The sequence below is a fragment of the Atractosteus spatula genome, chromosome 2 (assembly GCF_055471065.1).
Source record: "Atractosteus spatula isolate fAtrSpa1 chromosome 2, fAtrSpa1.hap1, whole genome shotgun sequence".
NCBI lineage: Eukaryota > Metazoa > Chordata > Actinopteri > Semionotiformes > Lepisosteidae > Atractosteus > Atractosteus spatula.
The window spans coordinates 21,109,088-21,129,190 of record NC_142707.1 but is presented as its reverse complement, the minus strand read 5'-3'; the positions used below and the strand labels follow the sequence as shown (position 1 = coordinate 21,129,190).

General features: G+C 35.1%; 1 protein-coding gene across 1 annotated transcript in view; it reads left to right on the top strand.

The window, feature by feature from the left end:
* ift172 (intraflagellar transport 172) overlaps positions 1 to 20,103 on the top strand; it is a 49,989-nt gene that overhangs the window by 22,897 nt on the left and 6,989 nt on the right. Inside the window, exons 26-41 of the mRNA XM_088909632.1 lie at positions 80 to 169; positions 748 to 845; positions 1,929 to 2,064; positions 2,467 to 2,583; positions 4,451 to 4,593; positions 5,061 to 5,154; positions 5,416 to 5,480; positions 6,237 to 6,417; positions 6,687 to 6,796; positions 9,930 to 10,059; positions 10,771 to 10,869; positions 11,132 to 11,241; positions 12,861 to 12,924; positions 16,290 to 16,376; positions 17,412 to 17,528; positions 19,787 to 19,897. Coding sequence (XP_088765758.1) covers positions 80 to 169; positions 748 to 845; positions 1,929 to 2,064; positions 2,467 to 2,583; positions 4,451 to 4,593; positions 5,061 to 5,154; positions 5,416 to 5,480; positions 6,237 to 6,417; positions 6,687 to 6,796; positions 9,930 to 10,059; positions 10,771 to 10,869; positions 11,132 to 11,241; positions 12,861 to 12,924; positions 16,290 to 16,376; positions 17,412 to 17,528; positions 19,787 to 19,897 — 1,752 coding nt within the window. The remainder of the gene's footprint in view (positions 1 to 79; positions 170 to 747; positions 846 to 1,928; positions 2,065 to 2,466; positions 2,584 to 4,450; positions 4,594 to 5,060; positions 5,155 to 5,415; positions 5,481 to 6,236; positions 6,418 to 6,686; positions 6,797 to 9,929; positions 10,060 to 10,770; positions 10,870 to 11,131; positions 11,242 to 12,860; positions 12,925 to 16,289; positions 16,377 to 17,411; positions 17,529 to 19,786; positions 19,898 to 20,103) is intronic.

The following is a 20,103-nucleotide window of genomic DNA, read 5'->3' as shown; positions in this document are numbered from 1 at the left end:
AGCATATGTTTCTTTTTTATGTGCAGGAGCAAATTATGACTTCATGTAGCATGTGCCAATTTTATGTATTTAAATTTAGGTGGCTGAGCGCTTCTACATTAAAGGCGGGCATATTAAAGATGCTATTGATATGTACACTCAAGCTGGACAATGGGAACAAGCTCATAAGGTACCATATTATTTTCTGTTTTAAAAATATAAGTAGGAAATGTAGGTAGCTTTAAAAAAGCAACTTTTGGATTGACATTGGGGAGAGAAACAGTGGATGAGAGGGGGAACTGAAAAGATTCAGGACACAGCAGCAGCAGTAGTTAATGGACAGCGTGATCCATTTAGATGCCTTTTGGGTGTTGAGCACCTAAGCTGTACCAAAAGTATCAAAATCTCCCTGCTCTAGTAGTGCTCGGCCATTTGCACACCACTACTTGGAATCCTAGTAAGATGGCTAATACCATAGCTGGAATTTAAAATGGAAGCTTTACTACAGAGTTCAGTCTGTGTATTGATAAAGTATTTTAAAGTAATGTTCTTATATTTAAACTCGGTCTATGAACTAACATGCTTTAACTAAGGTTTGCTGGCCAAGTATGGGCAGTCACAAAACATTTAAAAATGTAAAAAGGTTATGTCTTTATCTGCATGCCTCTTGTGAACAGTTTCATTTCAGTGCTTTTTTGTGTACACTCCCATGGGGTATTCAAGGTGAGAAGAGTGTTGTAATGTTGGCTTTAATTGTAACCCCTGCAGCTGGCAGTGAAGTGTATGACGCAAGAGGACGTCTCTGCTCTGTATATCAGCAGGGCTCAAGAGCTGGAAAAACAGGGAAAATACAAAGATGCTGAGAGGTAAATTGAAGGATATGATATTTCTAAGACTAATTTTTTTTATTTTTGGTTTATATTATCATTAGAAAATGCAGGTATGAAATACACTGTACAATGGTATTTACAGAAACAAAATATGAATGTTTTGGCAAGGTGCTCTGTTTGTCAATCACTCTTATCTAATTGACCCCTCCAGCTACTACAGTATATTCTATATAACATGGTTCTTGGAATGAATACTTAGAGCTTAAAAACAAAACTAACAATCCCTACTATAATCATATTGAACGACTGGATCAAATCAAAATATTGAGTCATTCAACCACTTCAAGACAGATCTTCTTTAAAATTGAATTGGCTCCTCTTTAGGCTATATGAAGGTAGATTTCAGGAAAATCCTTCCATCCATTATAAAGTAATCATAGCAATGGGAAGCCTTCAAGAGAAATGAGCTGCAGTGCCAGGCTATGGGATGGGATGAAAGGTAAAAGATAAATTCCTCTTATGATCTTTTGAAATGTGGCTGGTAGCATTATAAAATTTCAATTTAATAGAACATGCAGTTCGAGAGATACGATAATGCTGACTAATATAAATCCTTCTAGAGAAGACTGGGTTCTTCACTTAATAGTGAGGAATAAAATAGCAACCTCAGACTTGGAAAACTTTAGAAATTGCTATTATATATCAAAATGTTGCTATAGACTTCGACACTGGAATAAACTACTGTCTTATTGTGATCATTTTTAATGTAATAGAATTAAAATTTTACAATGCAAATATCTTCTGTTTTTGTATTATAAAATATAACATATTCCATAATATAAAATATAAAATATATTCCATGTTAACATTTCAATATTAAAACTACAGATGATAATTACCCTCATTTTTCCGCTCATTCCAGATAAAAGGATGAATTCCTGTCCTTTTTAAGTTTAAGTCATATTTTTAAATTTCGGATATATTTTTCTCTCTTTGGTCAACAAAGTCCTTAGCAATTTATTGAATTAAATTGCCCAGGACAGTATGAAACTGATTTTGCTGTTGTGTTTCAGTATTTCATTTCTGGAATTGGAAATAACACCATTATGTTCTTCATAGGCTTTTTGCGACTGTGGATGAACCAGATTTAGCCATAACAATGTACAAGAAAAACAAAATGTATGATGATATGATCCGTTTGGTTGCAAAACATCACAGAGACCTGCTAACAGAGACCCATCTGCATCTGGCTAAGGTAGGAGGATTCTTCATTTAGTTTGTACATTTGCTAAACATTCTGCAATATTTATTGCATCTTAGCAGAGGTGTAAAATAGTGAATCATAGTTACATTCATGTACAATAGGCAAAATGTGTAAATGTATACTTAGTCCTTTAGAAGATGCTATTATCTTTATTATTTGCAGGGACCCATAGCCGGACTACAACAGCTTCTGTAGAGTCACTTACAATAGGACCTGAGTCTTATTTCTTCTCCAAAATATACGTAATAAATAGGAAGGTTCACCCCCAGGTGGTAAATAGCAAAGAAAGCATGTATACAAGAAGCTTTGCATTTTGAAGACATTTTACTTCCACCAATACACTGAGGTTTAAATGCGTTTTTATATTGTGACTGATAATTTGGTCTTTTCAAGGAATTGGAAGGAGAATCCAGGTTTCAGGAAGCAGAATATCACTTCTTGGAGGCCAAGGAATGGAAGGCAGCAGTGAACATGTACAGAGTCAATGACATGTGGGATGAAGCTTACAGGGTATGTCTAAGTATTACTTCTGTCGTCCCACAAATCAAAATTCAAAATCATTTCCTGTTTTGTTTGGTGCATTTTCACCATTTGAAAGAGATTTTCAGTCAGAGCACTTTGTGACACTTTGTGTTTAGTGAAAAGGTTCAGAAGTTAATCATATTATAGATAGATGGTAAAATTTAGTTTACAGTTAATGTAAATGGAATAATATGGGACTAATTTCAAGCTATTTAAATTTTCAAGTTTCACTGCAGGGAATATACTGCTTGTTTCAATAACTTGTACTTTAGCATTTAGGGTGGCTCAATAGGGGAAAGGCTGTACTGATCAGTATGCAGCTAGAAAACAGTGTCTCAGCGGTTGTAGAGAAAGTAAGGAGTTAACACAAAGTGTGTTTTCTGTTTAGATTTGAAACAGAAAAAGCTAAATAAGTCACTTACAGGTGAAAAATAATGGCTATAAAGAATGAGATTTAAGAAAGTCAAACTTCACACAACATTTATATAATAATTGGTTTTAGAATGGATGCAAATAGGTGTTTGACACTCGTGAAAAAAAAATGTTTTGTAAACATTCTATGCATGTATATTTTTAGATCCATCTACTAGAGTTTAATCATTTGCACCTTTTATATTACTATCCTTCCTGGAGGAGTATGAGTTAAAGGAAATCTAAAAGGTTTCAAGTCAAAGAACTGTAAACGGTAACAAGAACCTGACCTTTCTAAAAAAGATAGTCAGTTTGACACTGCTGTTGTTTTGTAGTTGGTCATAGTTATCAGTACAATGTCACAGCAGTGTTGTGTTTTGAACAGCTTTATCCAGACTTTGGCCTGTTCAATGTTGAAGAAGCAATTGACAGAATAACACTATGACACCAATTCTGAGATGAGTGTGTAAGCTTTGGCACCCTGCATGCCTTTTCTTTTATTTGCTCATCCTTTTGTGTGACTTTTTCAACATATCCTGACTCCATACAGCGTTACTACTGGAATTGGCCACTAAAGCAAAACAAAACTGCACAGAAGCTGGAATCTATAAAGTGATCACCATTCACATCAGGAAATGTGTGGGTCACATACAGTGTGTCTGCCTAAGTTAAGAATTGAACAAATAAATAAAAACCTTCAGTAAAGTCAGGTCCACTTTGAACTCAAAGATCTTTATGAAACCACCTTTACTTACAGAAGGTTTTATTTTCTTTCTGTGATAAAGGTATAAACTTAAAACTCAAGGCCATGGAAAGGCAATAGAATCTAACAGTATTAAAACCTCTAAAACAAAATGGTTAAATTTGGTAATTTGTTCACACAATGGAGGTCTCCTGCAGTATTCAGTTAAAAGGACATTAACATGTCTCAAAATACAGCATCGTCCTGTATTTGTGTGCAGCTCAGTTGTATTTGATTCCCAGAATTATTCATTCTTCATAACAGTAGTTTTGAACATAAAACTAAATGTACCAAATAATTATCAAAATAGTAATAAAGAAAAAGGTCTGCTTAATAAATATTCTAAAACCTCAGAAGCCCAATTTTCCTGTTATTGAGTTATAGGCAAATTCGTAATCTAATTCCTTAATTATGTGGGGGGCAGTTTGTTGACTTGGACAATAGACCCAGAAACTTAATATTGGATGTTGTCCATCTACTATAAATGAACAATTCACTTGAAAATATCAAAGCAAGTGCATGCCTTCAGTGGGCTTGTAACTTTGTCCTTTTCCTGAGCCCACTCACCCTCCTGCTCATTAAAACCCACACAAACATACTCTTCTCCCTGTATCTCAAGGCGTTATCAAATGCCAGAGGAAGAAGCAAAGCAGCGGTAGCATATTTATTACGCCTGCTCCTCACTGTTCCTGTGTTTGGCAGGTGGCGAAAGCCCATGGGGGAGCAAATGCCCACAAGCAGGTGGCTTACCTGTGGGCGAAGAGCCTAGGAGGAGAGGCTGCTGTGAAACTGCTGAATAAGTTTGGGCTGCTGGACACCGCCATTGACTTTGCAGCTGACAACTGGTGAGCTTATATAAGCCTTTTTTTGGTTTGTGAGAAACAGAATAATTTAACACTATCAGCAGTGCATTTTTCCTGTTTTTGCATTCCCAAAAGCAGCCTCGGTGTTCAAGAGCTCACAGCCTGATTAATACATTTAGATAAACTGAAACCAGTTCTTCAGAATACCGCACCAATTTTCTTTCCCAGCAAAAAGATCAGATTGAAGTCTTTAGGTGTTTTTTTTTTCTTGAAGGCTATACTACCATAGCAATAACACTGTACCCAAACAGCTAGAGTCTTACCAAACAGATTTTAGTAGTCAGAAATGTAATTGCATAAAAATGTACACTTAAACTTTCAAGAATATTCAATTAGCTATAAGATCTTGTCTAGAAGCAAAATGACACAAATAAGATCTATTTGATGCATAACTGTTTATCATTTTTAAAAAGTATCTGTATTCTCATTATTTTAAAATTTCATTTCAGCTCATTTGACTTTGCATTTGAATTGGCACGACTCTCAATGAAGCACAAGATCCCAGATATCCACCTGAAGAATGCTATGTTCCTCGAGGATGAAGTATGATACTACCTCCCTTTACAAATTAATGATCATACTCTACTTAATCTGCGTAACATTCAGGTGAAGCCTGGACTGTTGTTCCATTTCCAATAAGGTTGTTCAATATGTTCGAGGACTCTTCTCTCATAGCATGTGGTTTTATTTCTAAATAACATCACAAGATTTTACAAAAAAACTGCATGAGACATTTATGTAAAATTGATACTACATTTAATGATGTATGAAATTAAGGTATTTCTGTGTATTTTTATTTTCAAGGGGAGATTTACAGAGGCTGAGGCAGAATTTATAAAAGCTGGAAAACCAAAAGAAGCTGTATTAATGTAAGTAATACACTGGAGGACAGATGAAAGGTTTTTTAAAATAAACCGATGCTATCTCATATGGTTTTGTCTTCATTAGAGGTCTTGTTTATTCAAGCCATGAATGGCATTGTAGACATTGCTTAAAATCCAGTTTGGAGCTTATAGTTTCTGAATATCTGTTTTTATTTATTTTTTAATGGTTTGACAAACTGCCATATGGATGTAGACCTTTGAAAAGACTGATAAGATGTAAAATATAATGTCACTTCAGAAGGTAGATTGGATTCATTTTGTTTGTCATGTTATTTCAGCTAAGAATCACAACATATTTTTATTTTCATGTTCCCTTCGAATTTTGAATTGCAAATCGTTAAGCAATGTGTGGTTCACTGGGAAAATAATTGTACCGTGAAAACAACTACATGTGTCCACCAAAACGTCCGCTATTACACCACTCTGATACAATTTCTTCTTACACTGCACAAAGTGAAGAAATAAGCAAATGTAGACTGCTGATATTCTCACCAATAACATTACAGACTACCAGCTTTGACCCCAACCAGGCCTGATGGATATCAGCCTGCCTAAGTTTAAACCATTAAACTCTGGACCGTAGGATCGAGTGTGGTCTCTGTGTGGAATCGTGTGTTGGTTTGTCCTCTCAGGATTTCTCATATGTTTGTTGTTGATTTATGTTGTATTTATTTTGCAAGACAGCACAGATCAATTAATGCTGCATTGTAATGTACTGCATGTATTGGTGTTTTGCAAAAGGTATGTCCACAACCAGGACTGGAATAGTGCTCAGAGGGTGGCTGAAGCTCATGACCCAGACAGTGTGGGAGATGTGCTGGTGGGACAGGCCAAATTCGCCTTTGATCAGAAGGAATACCAGAAAGCAGAGGCCTTCCTTCTCAGAGCACAGAGACCAGAAATAGCCATCAAGTACTACAAGGTAAGAATGGCTTTGCTTTTAATGTAATCAAATATTAAGTACAAGGTTTCCACATGGGTAGCTGTAAGCCATTGTTTCTTGTTTTAACTTTGTTATAACTCATGTGTTTATGTTTGGAAAATAGATATTTGAAAAGCTATTCCTCAAAGATGAATACTGTGGAATGTGGTTTCATTTCATTGTTAAAATGGCATCTAGGCATATAGGCTATGTGATAGGCTCTAGCAGAGTCGTGGTTCTATAAATAGTTATTGTTTCCTCTATCTTAGGATGCGGAGATGTGGAGTGATGCTATGCGGATTTGCAAAGAGTATGTTCCAAATAAACTGGAACTCCTCCAAGAGGAATATGAGAAGGAGGCTGTGAAGAAAGGGTCCAGGTGAGAAGCAAAAACATTTTGCATTTCTCAGAGCTGTTATTATCAACTTTAACTATAGAAATAAAAAAAAACTTTTCAATTCAGATTTCTAACAAAGATACTCATGAATTCATTAGATGTTTTTAACTCTTTGTTTTGATCTGCACACACTGCCTTGCCAAAGTATTTGCCCTTTCTAGTGATGCCTCATTTTGTTGAATTTAAAATTGTCTACACAAATTTCAAGTGAATATTTTAATGTATGGGCTCCAGAGCCCCTGCGACTAAATTGGAAGACATGATGAGAAAGTGGATGGCTAGGTTTATATTTTTATTTAAAACATCATTACTCAAACTGAACACTTTTATGAATGAAAGAAATTAAATGTCAACACAAACTGCCAAAAAATCAAATGCTTTAGACATGAATACCATTGTATGTACTAGACTGTTAAAAGTGCATTTAACATTCACCACTAATCTGTGGCACTAAGTAATCTATGAAGTTCCTTTATTAGAACATGGCTGCTTTTATCCTAAATTAAATCCGTAATGGAAACCTCATTAAAAGAAAGGCACTCACTGAGTCAGTCCCAGCAGATAACCTTCCTGTTTTTTAATGACCTGTGGGGAAAACATCAAAAGGTCTTACAAAATAAAAATCATTTTGCATAGTCTATAGAGCTCAGAAGTTTATTTCTGTTCTTGTGTACCATCTGACATGTACAACTGGGAACTCTTTGCCACATGGACCCAGCAAAAATGCCACTTTATGCAACTCTATTCACTTATTAAACATCATGATCACAAAGTTAAGTATAGATGGGTAGATTTTCACAGGTATAGGGTTAACAGTGTTTACATATAGCTCTTTTTAATATTAAATACCTTTATCTGTGAAGATCCCCAATGTTTCCATCTGATTTTTTTTTTGCATCACAGGGTACACCCATACGATCTCTAGGACTGATGCAGCCATTCTAAATATATAGCCCAACAGAAAAAAATAGATAAGCTCAATAAAGAAAACAAGTAGAAAAAATTGCATACGGATCTGTACATACAGATGCAGCCATTCAAAATGCATGGTACAAACCGTACCGCACGCAACTACGCACGAGCCACCGCGCCATACGTGATTGGTTGGCCAAAATGACCGACATTCACAGAAAAGGTTAAAATGATCAATTTTCACAAAGTATATAAACGTACAGCAATATGGTCAGAAGGAGCACATAAAAAACATTTCTGAAATAACCACATGTAAGACTTTGATGCTTAAAATGTTTAGGGAGAAATGGAATACTGGTGTGTATTTTTTCTTTAAACTACCAAGACCAGCCATATACAGTACAGTTTACATAATATGTTTATGTTCCTAAATTAATATCGTTTATGAGCATGTGAAAGGCATGGTGAATCGGAGATTCTTAAGATCTGCTTTGTATGATTGGAAACGAATACGTGATTGGATCAATGAAATGCTGTGGTGTTACTTTTTGTCAATGAAAAAATAAAGTATTTTCTTATACAAAGACGATTACAAAGAATGTGGACCAGGGTAATAGTTTGAGTTAACAGCTTGTCCAAGGTCATTCATTATTAATACTATTAGTAATATCTTCGATAAAGACTTTGACTCATAAAATATTTCTGCATAATTAAAATATTTATGATAAAGGTGGTAGGTTGTGTACTTTTGTCCAACTGAGCAATCTTGCTTTCATAAAATATACCAACAATGTAAAATGATTAACATGCTCTAATACACAGTTTAAATTTAAAAGTCTAAAGAGAATACAACTTAAATTAAATTAAATTCTTAATTGGTAAAAGATTGTCCCTCAGCAGTGATCGGGATTCGAAACCGGGTGTTTTCTGGTGACAGCTCAAATGCTGTACATGAGAGGTTAAGCTTTATTAGCTCCACCTGCCGGTTTTACAAGGTGATTCCGGATACTATTATCATAATCTAATTTGCATATGTTAAAGCGCGGTATGGCGCGAAATGATGCGTTAGGACGCATTTTGATGCGACAAGCCCACTGCGTTGTACCGCAGCATACCCTGCTCGTTTTGAATGGCTGCATCTGTATAACTAGGTGCACTGTTTTTCTTTCTCTGATATTTGTTCAACTGCTGAATGGATAGTCACGTCAAATATGCATTTCCTCCTTTCAGAAAGAGCAGCAAGGATGTTTCATCCTGGAAATTACAGGCATTTTTTATATAATTTATATAAAATATAATTTTTATATAATTTAAAATTGCTCCCCAGCAATAATTATTATAATCCATTTTCTAACCGCTTCTTCCAGTTCATGGTCATGGAGCTGGAGCCTATCCTGGCAAGCAATGGGCGCAAGGCAGGGTACACCCTGAAGGGGGGATACCTGTCCAGTTCAGGGATAAATACAGATACACACACTCATGCCTAGGGTCAGTTTTCCCAGAAGCCAATCAAGCTGCCAGTATGTTTTTGAACAGTGGGAGGAAACCAGAGCACCTGGAGGAAACCCAACAAACACATACAAACTCCACGCAGATAGCACATCAGGTCTGGAACCCAGGGCCCTAGTGCTGCAAGCTAACCACAGTGTCCCCGTGCTGCCAGATTTTCTGTTTATACAATATGTTAATTTCTTATGATCTTAATTATAATATTTAATATTATTTTGATAGTATTATATAATAGATCACACTGTTGTCTTTACGCTTTTACACATGAATAAGCTACATGATTACTAGAGCATATATATCAGTTTTCCATCAAGGTGTTCTGTAATGTTTGTTAATGGTAGCATGTGCAGCATTAAAAGCACTAAAGTTGAGTAGGCTTATCATATCCATTGAGTGCTTCTATAAATGCTCATGTAATCATGATTTTTTTTTTATAGTGGGTCTTCATTAACAATAACCATGTCTTTTTTTTTCCTAGACTAATGTTTTTTCCGATTTAAAAATTTAGAGGATATGCATCCGTTATATGTGTATATTTAATGACTGATTTTAGAGGTTAGTTTTGTTCTGTATGTAGATGCATTACATCTCTATTATTTAATGGAAAGGCATAAAAATGCGTTTGATTTCTGATCAAGGTGTAGGAATGTAGAGTACAGTCTTGTGTTGCTTAGTGGCTGTTTGTGTTACACAGGGGCGTTGAAGGAATGGTGGAGCAAGCCCGTGAGTGGGAGCAGTCAGGGGAGTACACCAGGGCAGTGGAGTGCTATCTAAAAGTCAAAGACACCAACAACACACCTCTCTTAGAGAAATGCTGGATGAAGGTAAAACCTGTGAAACCTTCTTTGTAAATGAATGAATGATTCACTCTTTACCTTTTAGTCCTTTCCATTTTAAAATAGCCAAATTTATTTAATCAGATGATAAACAACTTTTTTATTTTAAGAGAAAAAAGTGAAATTGTAAGTATAAGTACACATTAAGGTTTAATGGGCTAATAGAGGAGACGGGGTGTCCATTATTGTTGAATGTCTGTTAAATCACAAATGACATCTTTTCAAATCACAAAAAACAGCATATACTATTCTGGGTATTCTGACTTGATTTTTGACAATTACAGTAAAATTGCTTGTGTACCTTTTTTATTAGAAATATACAAGAGCTTTATTTCATGGTTCATTAATATACTGTATAATATTTATTAAAGCCTATAAAATACAAACAACACCCATCATAAGCAATTGACCTACCCCTATAGGGCACCATTGATATTCCTGAATTTTAAACCAATGTAGTAATTATTTTTACCTTGTTTTATTAACATTTACCCCTTTCTGGAGGGAAAGGCCGATATTTCTGTTTTTACAAAATTGCCCTTTTCTCCATTTTGTGCATTAAATCTGAAGTCTGTTAAAGCGAGTTCCATTAAACTGAGGGTTCACTGTACTCATTAATCAATTTTTTTTTGCCAAGTAGAATTCAATTCTTGTTGGCTTTTGTTTATATTGTGCCTATGTAATATTTTGTAATTCTAGGCTGCTGAGCTGGCGATTAAGTTCCTCACTCAGGAAAAGGCAATGGACGTGATTCATATGGTTGGGCCACGACTTGTTCAGATACGCAAATACAGTGCGGTGTGTATGCTTTAAATTCTAATTACTGGCTTGCCTTAGATTGCTACAGTGAATAGATTTCATATCACATAAATGTATAGTAAATCAATTAAATTAATTATTTTCCTCTTTCATTCACTGTGTGTAGTTACTCATAATGGCCATATTACAGTCTATTCATTTGTTTTTCCAAAATGACATTTTGCATCACATTTTTTACCCGTTCATTACCATGCGTCAAACTCCAGAGTTCCTACTGAAATTCAAAAGTCTTTTTTTTCAGGCTGCCGAGCTTTACCTTAACATGGACCTCATTAAGGAAGCTATAGATGCATTTATTGAAGGAGAAGAATGGAACAAAGCCAAGAGAGTAGCCAAGGAACTTGACCCGAGGTAGGCTCTTCTCCTCATTTTCATGCTTACAAAGATAGACAATTAGAGATAGTCATTGGTGCACCATTATGTAAGACATTTTGCTTGAGACTTTGCCTGCACGGTAATTAGAATTTATTATTACGACATGTATTAATGATACTACTGCAATGCTAAAACACATATCTTGTATATTATTAGTAAGTTAAATTCATGTAAACTTTGATAATCAATCTCTTGTAATACTCTGCATTTTCTCTAAAAAAGTTTGTATTTGTTCACTGAATTTTAAAATATCGTAATGATCATAAATTTAATCCTGTGTGAATTTGCAGACAATAACTAAGAGGACTGATCAAATAGATCTTATCCTCAGCTGTACTGTAGATCAAACTAATTTTAGAATCAATCTAATTACAATATTTACTTTGGAAGTTGCCATAACATAATTTTGTTACAGTATATACATCCAAAAAGTCCACTTTTGTGTAGGACAATTTTTGCCAATTGAGTTATGAGCAGTGAATTTGCGATGATCACATTTTTATTTTGCCAGGTCTGATATAAAATTTATTTTAAACACATTCTGTAAGTATTGCATTTCTCTGCATTAAACACAGTAGACTATTGCACCCCTTCAGAAAGAACATTTTGCATGTGTATTTGTTTAGTTCAGGTGGTTGGAGAGAAGTTTTCATGACTGATAAGCAAATAGCTTTCTCCTGTTATCACCTCGGAGTTGAGTGGGTGAGAGTTATCTCCTCACTTAGCATGGCAGAGAAAAATCTGCAGTCACACCCTAAGAAAGAACTTTAGTGTCTGTGGTAAACTTCACACCTCTGGATAATTGTTAGACTATGTGAATGAAATAAATTATTTTTAATTAGAAAAGAGTGACTGAAGTCCTGTCCTCTGGAAAATATTCCTTATAGTGGGTATTTTTAACAGAGATGTGCTGTAGATGACAGATTATCAGTGTCAAATGTGAGCAAGGTGGACCAAGCAGGGTGCCAAAAATACTCTGGAGGTAGACCAGAAATAAGTATCTGAGAAATTAACTCAAAATGTCTTGAAGTGGCTTGAAGCAGAACACTTTGGTTGGAACAGTGTAGCTTTTTGAAACTCACTCAGCTTTTTTTTTTAACTGGCATTTGGCAGACTTGCAAATAACTCAATTCCAAATTGCACTTAGCTTAAGTACCTTTCTACTTGTCTGATGGTAGAAGCCAACTGGTCCATGTGACCAGGCTTGCCCAGGAAATCAGCTACAAAAATTCCAAATAAAAATGGACATAAGTCCAAAATTAAAATAAAACTTTTTATGATAGCTCAAAAGCAAGTGATAATTATTGTCTTAAGGTTAAATCCGAACTTCGAGTTACCCCGCAACCACAATTCTAGAGACCCAGTAAATTTTTGCATGTTTCCAATGGGTTGAGGCATTTTAAAAGCTACTAGGGTAGTGAAGTGTGCTCTAAATTAAGGGTCTCAAAACCCTCAATTTCATATGCAGTAATGTACACCCTGTTAAAGCCAGTTACTGAAGTGTCATGGTCTTCAAAATATCAGGCACCGCGTTATTCTAGTAAACAGACACTGTTCGTCTCTCACTGTTTTTCTTTTGTATTTGTTTTTTGTAGGTATGAGGACTACGTGGATCAAAAGTACAAAGAACATTTAAAAAATCAAGGGAAAGTGGACTCAGTAGGTACTTTTTTTATTAGATCTTATGCAGAGGAAAAGAGTGACAAATACAGTTGATCATTGCAGCTTGCAAGGGTTTCAAATTGAGTTTCAAAGTAACTTAAAATTTATACTCCATCTCTTTATATTACAGTATATACAATCATGGATTTAAGTCTAAATATTATTTACATGTACAGTATTACTTTAATAAAAAAATAACCAAAACAGTGCAACTTTTGTTATACTATCTTAAGTCACATTACCTAAAACATAACAAATAACAGTATTATTTTATTGGGACATAATATGTTGTAAGTGGGGTCCCTCACTATTGATTCCTATTTCTGGACACACTTATAAACTATAGACAATGTTGTATATCACTGTATAATTATAACACAGTAGAATATAGTAAATATCTAAACAATCAAAATATAAAACAAATATCAAAACAAATTCCTGCTTTAGATTAGTAAAATGCTTTATTTGCACAAATAGTAGATGGATAGGTGTCCAAAGTCTCTTATTTATTTTCAATTCTTTCATGATTCACATTCTAAGATCTGTGTTTTTTATTCTTCAGTGTTTTTTTTACCAATTCTAACACACTATTGCATGAAAAGTTAGTTACAGAAGCATGAGTCCACTGTGTCTCATCGGTACAGTCTGAATTTTCTTTTTGAAACAATATTGGGACCCATGGATCAATGTTCTGCAGGATTTCAACAGCAGCTGTCCTTGGCAGGGAAAAGGGAAAAAATAGTATTCAAATTGTAAATATGCACACCTATCCCTCGATTTACAAATACCTGATTTTGTGAATTTTCACTATACCAAACCATGCATTAATATCTGTTTTTCGCATTTACAAAGAGATATTCATTACAAATGCACTGCGACATTTCCTTTGTAGCTGATGATTAACACAATTCCTCAGTGCACCTGCATACTTAGAATGTTTTTCTCTATCTTGTCTATTTATTGTAAACTAGTGTACTAGAATAAATGGGGTAATTATCATAAACAGGCAGTGGTGTTCTTACATTGACAATTCAGCTCTCGGTCAGGGTAAAATTAAGTAAGAGTGGAATTTTCTAGATCTTTTAAATTAATCTCAAGTAAATTCTAATGTATTTCATTTTCAGCTGAAGAATTTTCATTGTATGAGCAGTTTTCAAAGAACAAAGTTCATCTGTAAATTGAGGGTTGGGTGTATTCGGTTAGGTTTTTAAGGCTAGAGCTAAATTCAGTCACTTGCACTGTAGGCCAATAACATGTTCGAGGTCAGGGCCAAAGATATATTCTGGGAAGCAGTAACCCAAGGTCTACCAGCTTGCTTCCACATTGCCCTCTTGTGGTGGAGGGGAGTCTCCTCATGCATTTAAATACACTGTATCTATCCATAAATCACAAAGTTTATGCTATTAATCTTAGAAAAATAGAAAATAAAAAATCTCTATGTATTTTGCGGTGTGGAAAAGGGCTATTTTTAATCGTTGTGTGCATATGTGTGAAAAATGAGGTTTCTCTTTTAAAATTCACTGTCTGTAGTAAAAATAGGGATGAGCTTCCAAGGTAAAAGGCAGACTCTAAGGCCAGTTAGATTTTCTAACAGAACTCAGCGGCGATAGTCCTTTCCTGCAGTCATTTTTTTACACTGGGCACAAACAGACGGCTAAACGGGTTCTGTGCCAGGTGGTTCTAGGAGTCCGATGGAAACTGACCACTCTGAAGACCTCCAGTGGCTGCCAGAGATTCCTGCCATAGAAAGTAGCACTATGCCAAAAACATGCAGTGCAATCAGTGCAGATGTAGCCAAACCCACGTGTGCATCCTGGACAAGCCCCTAAATGTATTATGAGTTCCAGTGATACAAGCATGGAATTGCCATCTCAATAAGGATATTGAGAGGATGCAGTTAGTTTCAGTGCTTTTGTTGCCCTTTGGTTATTTAAACTAACAAATTGACTTTAGTGTTACAGACAAAATAAAATAACCTCTTCTAAAACATCATCTTATTTGTAACTGAAACGAACTGAGAATAAGCATTGTTACTTGCTGTGCCACTACGTAAGACTAACATTGCGTATATTTATAGAAAACATTAAAGAAACTTATCACATATAACATATTATAGTGTAATGAACTGCCAGAGTTTTGCAAGGATTTAATGTTATTTGCAGCAGATAAATTATAACCAACCTGTAAATAAAACATATCAAGACAGTTTCAGTGCTTTTGTTGCTCCTCATTTATTTAAAGTTTATTATTATTTAAGAGTGTGACTTAGTTACTGTTCCTCTGTCTGCCCTCCTAATGGAACGTTTCCAGCCTGACTGTTGCAAATGGAAGGAAGAATTGGACATATCCAGCATTACCATTACCATAATTCCTATTTTATTTACACCTTATGTTTGCAACTCATTGTACTCCTTTATTTAGCTGGATCCTATTTTTTTAATTCTTTTATGAGACACTCTCTTTTCCCTTAGATTTTTCCCTGTTTATGTGTTAAACCCTTTGAGTTACTGTTTTTTTAGCTTTTGACTTATTCACCTTTTGGGATAAATTTTTTCTCTGTTTCATGCAAAATCTGTTTAATCTGTTGCCATTAGTTTTCTCTGTTTGCCTCACTGTGTCTTGATTATTTGAAAGATTAGATCTATGCATGCATTTCTTCTTCTACTTCTCATTCTTTTGCACATAAATTCTTAATTTCATTACACAGTATAGAATTCCTATCACCATCTGCATTTTGTGGTCTACAATATCTCAGATTTCTAACACTATACCTTTGGAATGGTTTAATGAGTTTGACACAAATATGTTCAGAAGCTCTTGATCCCTCTAGTTTAGGTTCTTGAACCTGAATACTCTTTTCAATAAATAGTTCTACAGATCTCCTCAGATCTCTTCAGTCTTTTCTATCTGTTCAGAATAGGGTTTACACACTAATCTAACATTGCTCACCATCATTTTCAGTTAGCCAGATTTCTGTGATTACATTAACATCATAATTACCTGCTAATGTGGTTGCTTCTATCTCATCTAATTTGTTTCTGATAATCATAGCATTTAGGTATAAAAATTAAGTGTTGCTCAGTGTTCAAAACAATGGACTGACCATCAATGGATAGCAATGTGCCTTAGCTAAAACAGATGTACAATGTTTTGGGTATACCTTAGACAGTGGAGTTCTGTGGTCACAAGTCAACGAAAAGTGCAGGCCTATCAAGGCCTGTCCCAGACCTAAATCCGTAAAGTCACTAAGATCATTCCTTGACTTTGACTGTAGATAGTGTAGATGTTCTTACAAGGCTCTGATCTCAGAAAATGCTTGTTTTACCCTCGTGAAACTCTGTTTATCTGTTGTGATTTTCCAGCTTGTTGGAGTAGATGTCATGGCAGCTCTTGATATGTATGCTGAAAGAGGCCAATGGGAAAAATGCATTCAAACAGCATCTAAACAGGTACCAGCTGTCTTTATCTGTCTCCCCTCCTTGTGCTTAACTGATGAATGACTTTGCAACACTATGAAAATGCAAGGATTGCTATTAATTTCCAAGCTGTTAGGAAGTATGTATTTTTAGGCACTAAAATGAAAATCAACATGGTAGTCAGCAAAATTTAATTTAGATAGCTTTACTAATATAACTTAATTATATATATACAAGATACCTTTAATAATATAGCTTTTTTGTTCACTTAGTAAATTCTTCACATTTTAACAGCTTAGTGCCTGCATACTGTATGTAACCAAACCAGCTAAAAAACTTAGTAGATATCACAACTGTATTCTTAAATTAATTGACTTTTATATTTAGTTTTATATTTATTGAAAGGATACTTGGACCCTGTACATTGTATTAAGAAAACCATGTCTTATAGCGCCTTTTAATTTTTTCACCTATACTGGAATAAATGCTGTAGTGGTATTGCATGTGTTACATGTCCATGTGATGAATTTCTCTTTTACAAACTGTGCTCACAGCAGTCTGTTCGGTCAGAAGGCTTGAGAAATACAAGAATCTGCACCAGCCACACTTCTTGAAAATCTTGATTTTCTTCCTTCCATGTTCAACCTGTTTTTAAAAATAGATAGATCCTTTTGAATTCAACTAGATTCAGGGTCACATAGGGCAGTTTACATAATATCGGTAATTGTTAAGTAAATTGGTACCATTTTGATTAGAAAGGAAGTATGCCTATTTGTTGACCTACACTGATTTCTGATACTTTGCTGTGGCTACAAACAAATCTGCTCTAAAAATATCTTAATTTTAAGATATACTATATATAATGTAATACATTATATATATAGTAAAGGCCACAAAGAAAATGTTTTACAACAGTTTAAAAGTACACACAGTGAAGTCAGAGAAGAACACATGAAATGTGGGATACATCCGATGGATTCTTACTTGGTATTCAATATTATATCAATATAATACTATACTGTGGTTTAAAACAGGAACATTTGCCATGTTTCATTATTATTTCTTCAGAACTTCAAGGTCCTTCACAAGTATGTTGCCCTGTATGCCACACACCTGATCAAAGAGGGGCACTCAGAGAAAGTTCTGAGCTTGTACGTTCAGCATGGGGCACCAGCCAACCCTCAGGTATGTACAGTAGACACTTCCTTTGCATGAGGAATCATGGTATAATATGTGTTATAGCTTTTTAAGGATACCTTTGTTAAATCCCCAACTGTCTGAAACAAAAAATAATTCAGAGTTAGGGACCAAAACATTTATGTTTATAACGAAACAGTGTGTTTAAGGGAAGTTTTCAAGAACAATGTAAATATGGCAGGTTAGGAACCATAAGAGTGTCAATTTTGGCCTTTCGGCTTGAAGCAAGGCAGCTTTTCGCATTAGAATCAGTGGAACAGAGAAGGTTTAGAGACCATGACTTAAATTGTGTTTCATTTTCAGCTACCCAAATATACTACAGTACATTTCTGTAAACTAACATTTTAAAGCCATTTTTACTCTATCGTAGCAGTGTTAAACTGACTTACTATTTTTAAGCATTAAGTGACATTCTCTTATCCAGACATTTTGCATGATCTTCCCTTGAGATGTGGATAGGTTTTGCTTGATTGTTGATGATGTTGAGGGAAAAGTATGACGTGTCCCATGTAGCATCCAGTATCAATGACAATGACGCTTTGGCTTCACCTAATCACTTCTAATTTAGTATCTGTGCTACTGCCTTTGAGATTCTTCTTGCATTCAACACTTACACTATCACTAGAGGAACACTCGTAACTCATCGTTAAGATAAAATATGATAACTCTGTGTCACCAGTTATGCAAGACACAAGACATTTTTGAAGCATCTTTAAGTGCAAGGAATTTTTACATTTCTTTCCCAAAATGACAAAAGTGCAAGGAGTTTGTATGTTGCAGTCCCAATATCTTGACGACGTTAGTGCGGGGAAACATATATGGAAGTGACTTATAACAGGGACCAACTACATTTCATCCATATAGCACCAAGTGTTGCCATGCAGAAGCTGGTATTTATTGTTTAAAGTCTGTGTTTACAGTGCCTTCTAGCAGTTTTTTGTCGATATGATAACAGTCTTAATTCCTGAAGTACTTTCTACCAGTTGTTAAAACCAATCCATGTTCTCTATAACACTTACTTTCTAAAAATAGAAATAGAAATAACTTTAACTTCAGGCCTACTTTTGTCTCATCCCAAATTATGAGGTACAATTACTTACAGTACTAGGTTTGTGTTACCAGGTACTGCATTTAGAATTTGTGATTTTTTTAGTAATGGCTACTGCACAGTGATATTTTGTGGTTTTGGTAAGATTCTGGGAAGAAATCATTAAACTTTAAAGAAGGGAGAGTAACGCAATAGACTACAAGATTTAAAGAATGTACTATTGTACATGGTAAATTGGCCTTTTCATTTTTTACATTTGAGGCAATTATGTAACTTGTTTACTTGTATAAAATGAAACTAAGAAAATGACTTGACTAGTTAAAAGCATATTATTACTGTACTACAAAGAAATAAAACAACAATGTCTCCAACATTTATGTGTATTGCTGCTATTATCTTAAGACGGTTAAGAAGAATGTTCCAGTTTTGGCTATCTTTGATATGTAATTTGATTTTATGTAATACCCACTTTGCAAAATAATTAACCTTGGACTGTTATGTCTTAATTTTTCATTTAATTCATCTGGCCTGTACATATTTTGAAATGAAAAAAACATGTTTTGGTCGATATTTACTAAGGTTCTACCCACCCTTCTTCTGGCACCAATTCAATCCCTTTAGTTTGATATTTGTTCCCATGTCCCAGTCTCCATTTTTTTTCTGGGGGATATGCTGTGTAGATGCTAGACACTAGCATGATATCTCTGAAACATAATTGTGAAGCACTTTGTATTATTCTCCAGGCTGCTCTGTACTTTTTTACGTATGGTGTATACATAATATTTAACTCCATATTTTATTATCTTTCTTATGTAACATAACTCTGTAAAGTACTTTTCAGTTTTGTTATATAACATAAAAATGGATTTTCTTCTTTCCTCAGCTTTGACAAATCACTTCATGAGCCATATTACTAAGCTTGGCAAATATTTATCTATACAGAATGAGTAAGAACAGAACCTCGATCACTACACTAGAACAGTGTTTCTTAGACCAGGGAGCAGCTGTCTGTAGCGCAAAGCAAGATGACAATAATCTGTAAAGTTACTTAAGAATATGGCAGGGGATTGGTCAGTACAGCTCCAGGGGGAGTTCTTGGTAGGGGGTGGAGAAACATGGCTCTAGAATAGGAGAAAAGTAAGAAATTATGTAGACAAAGAACGATATGGTCTGAAGTGCTCCATTATTTTTTTGTCAGAATTTTAACATCTACAAACGGATGTTCTTGGACTTGTTGAACATGGTGGGAACAGACAGTGCAGAAGCATATCGCATGTGGGCAGATCTGAGAGACATGATGTTCATTCTGGTGAGTACAGCCGGGGACAGATGGAGCATGGCGGATGGGAGCAGCCAAACTCTTAGTGGAAAACATTACGAAGAAGTGAAGACGAAACTCCTCCAGCTCTTGAGCACCGCACCTTCTTGACATCTCCTCGACATGCCACGTGTTGGAATGCCTGCAGTTTTGCTTGGTATCACAGCTGCCCGCATTACTTGTGTATTTTTCCTCAC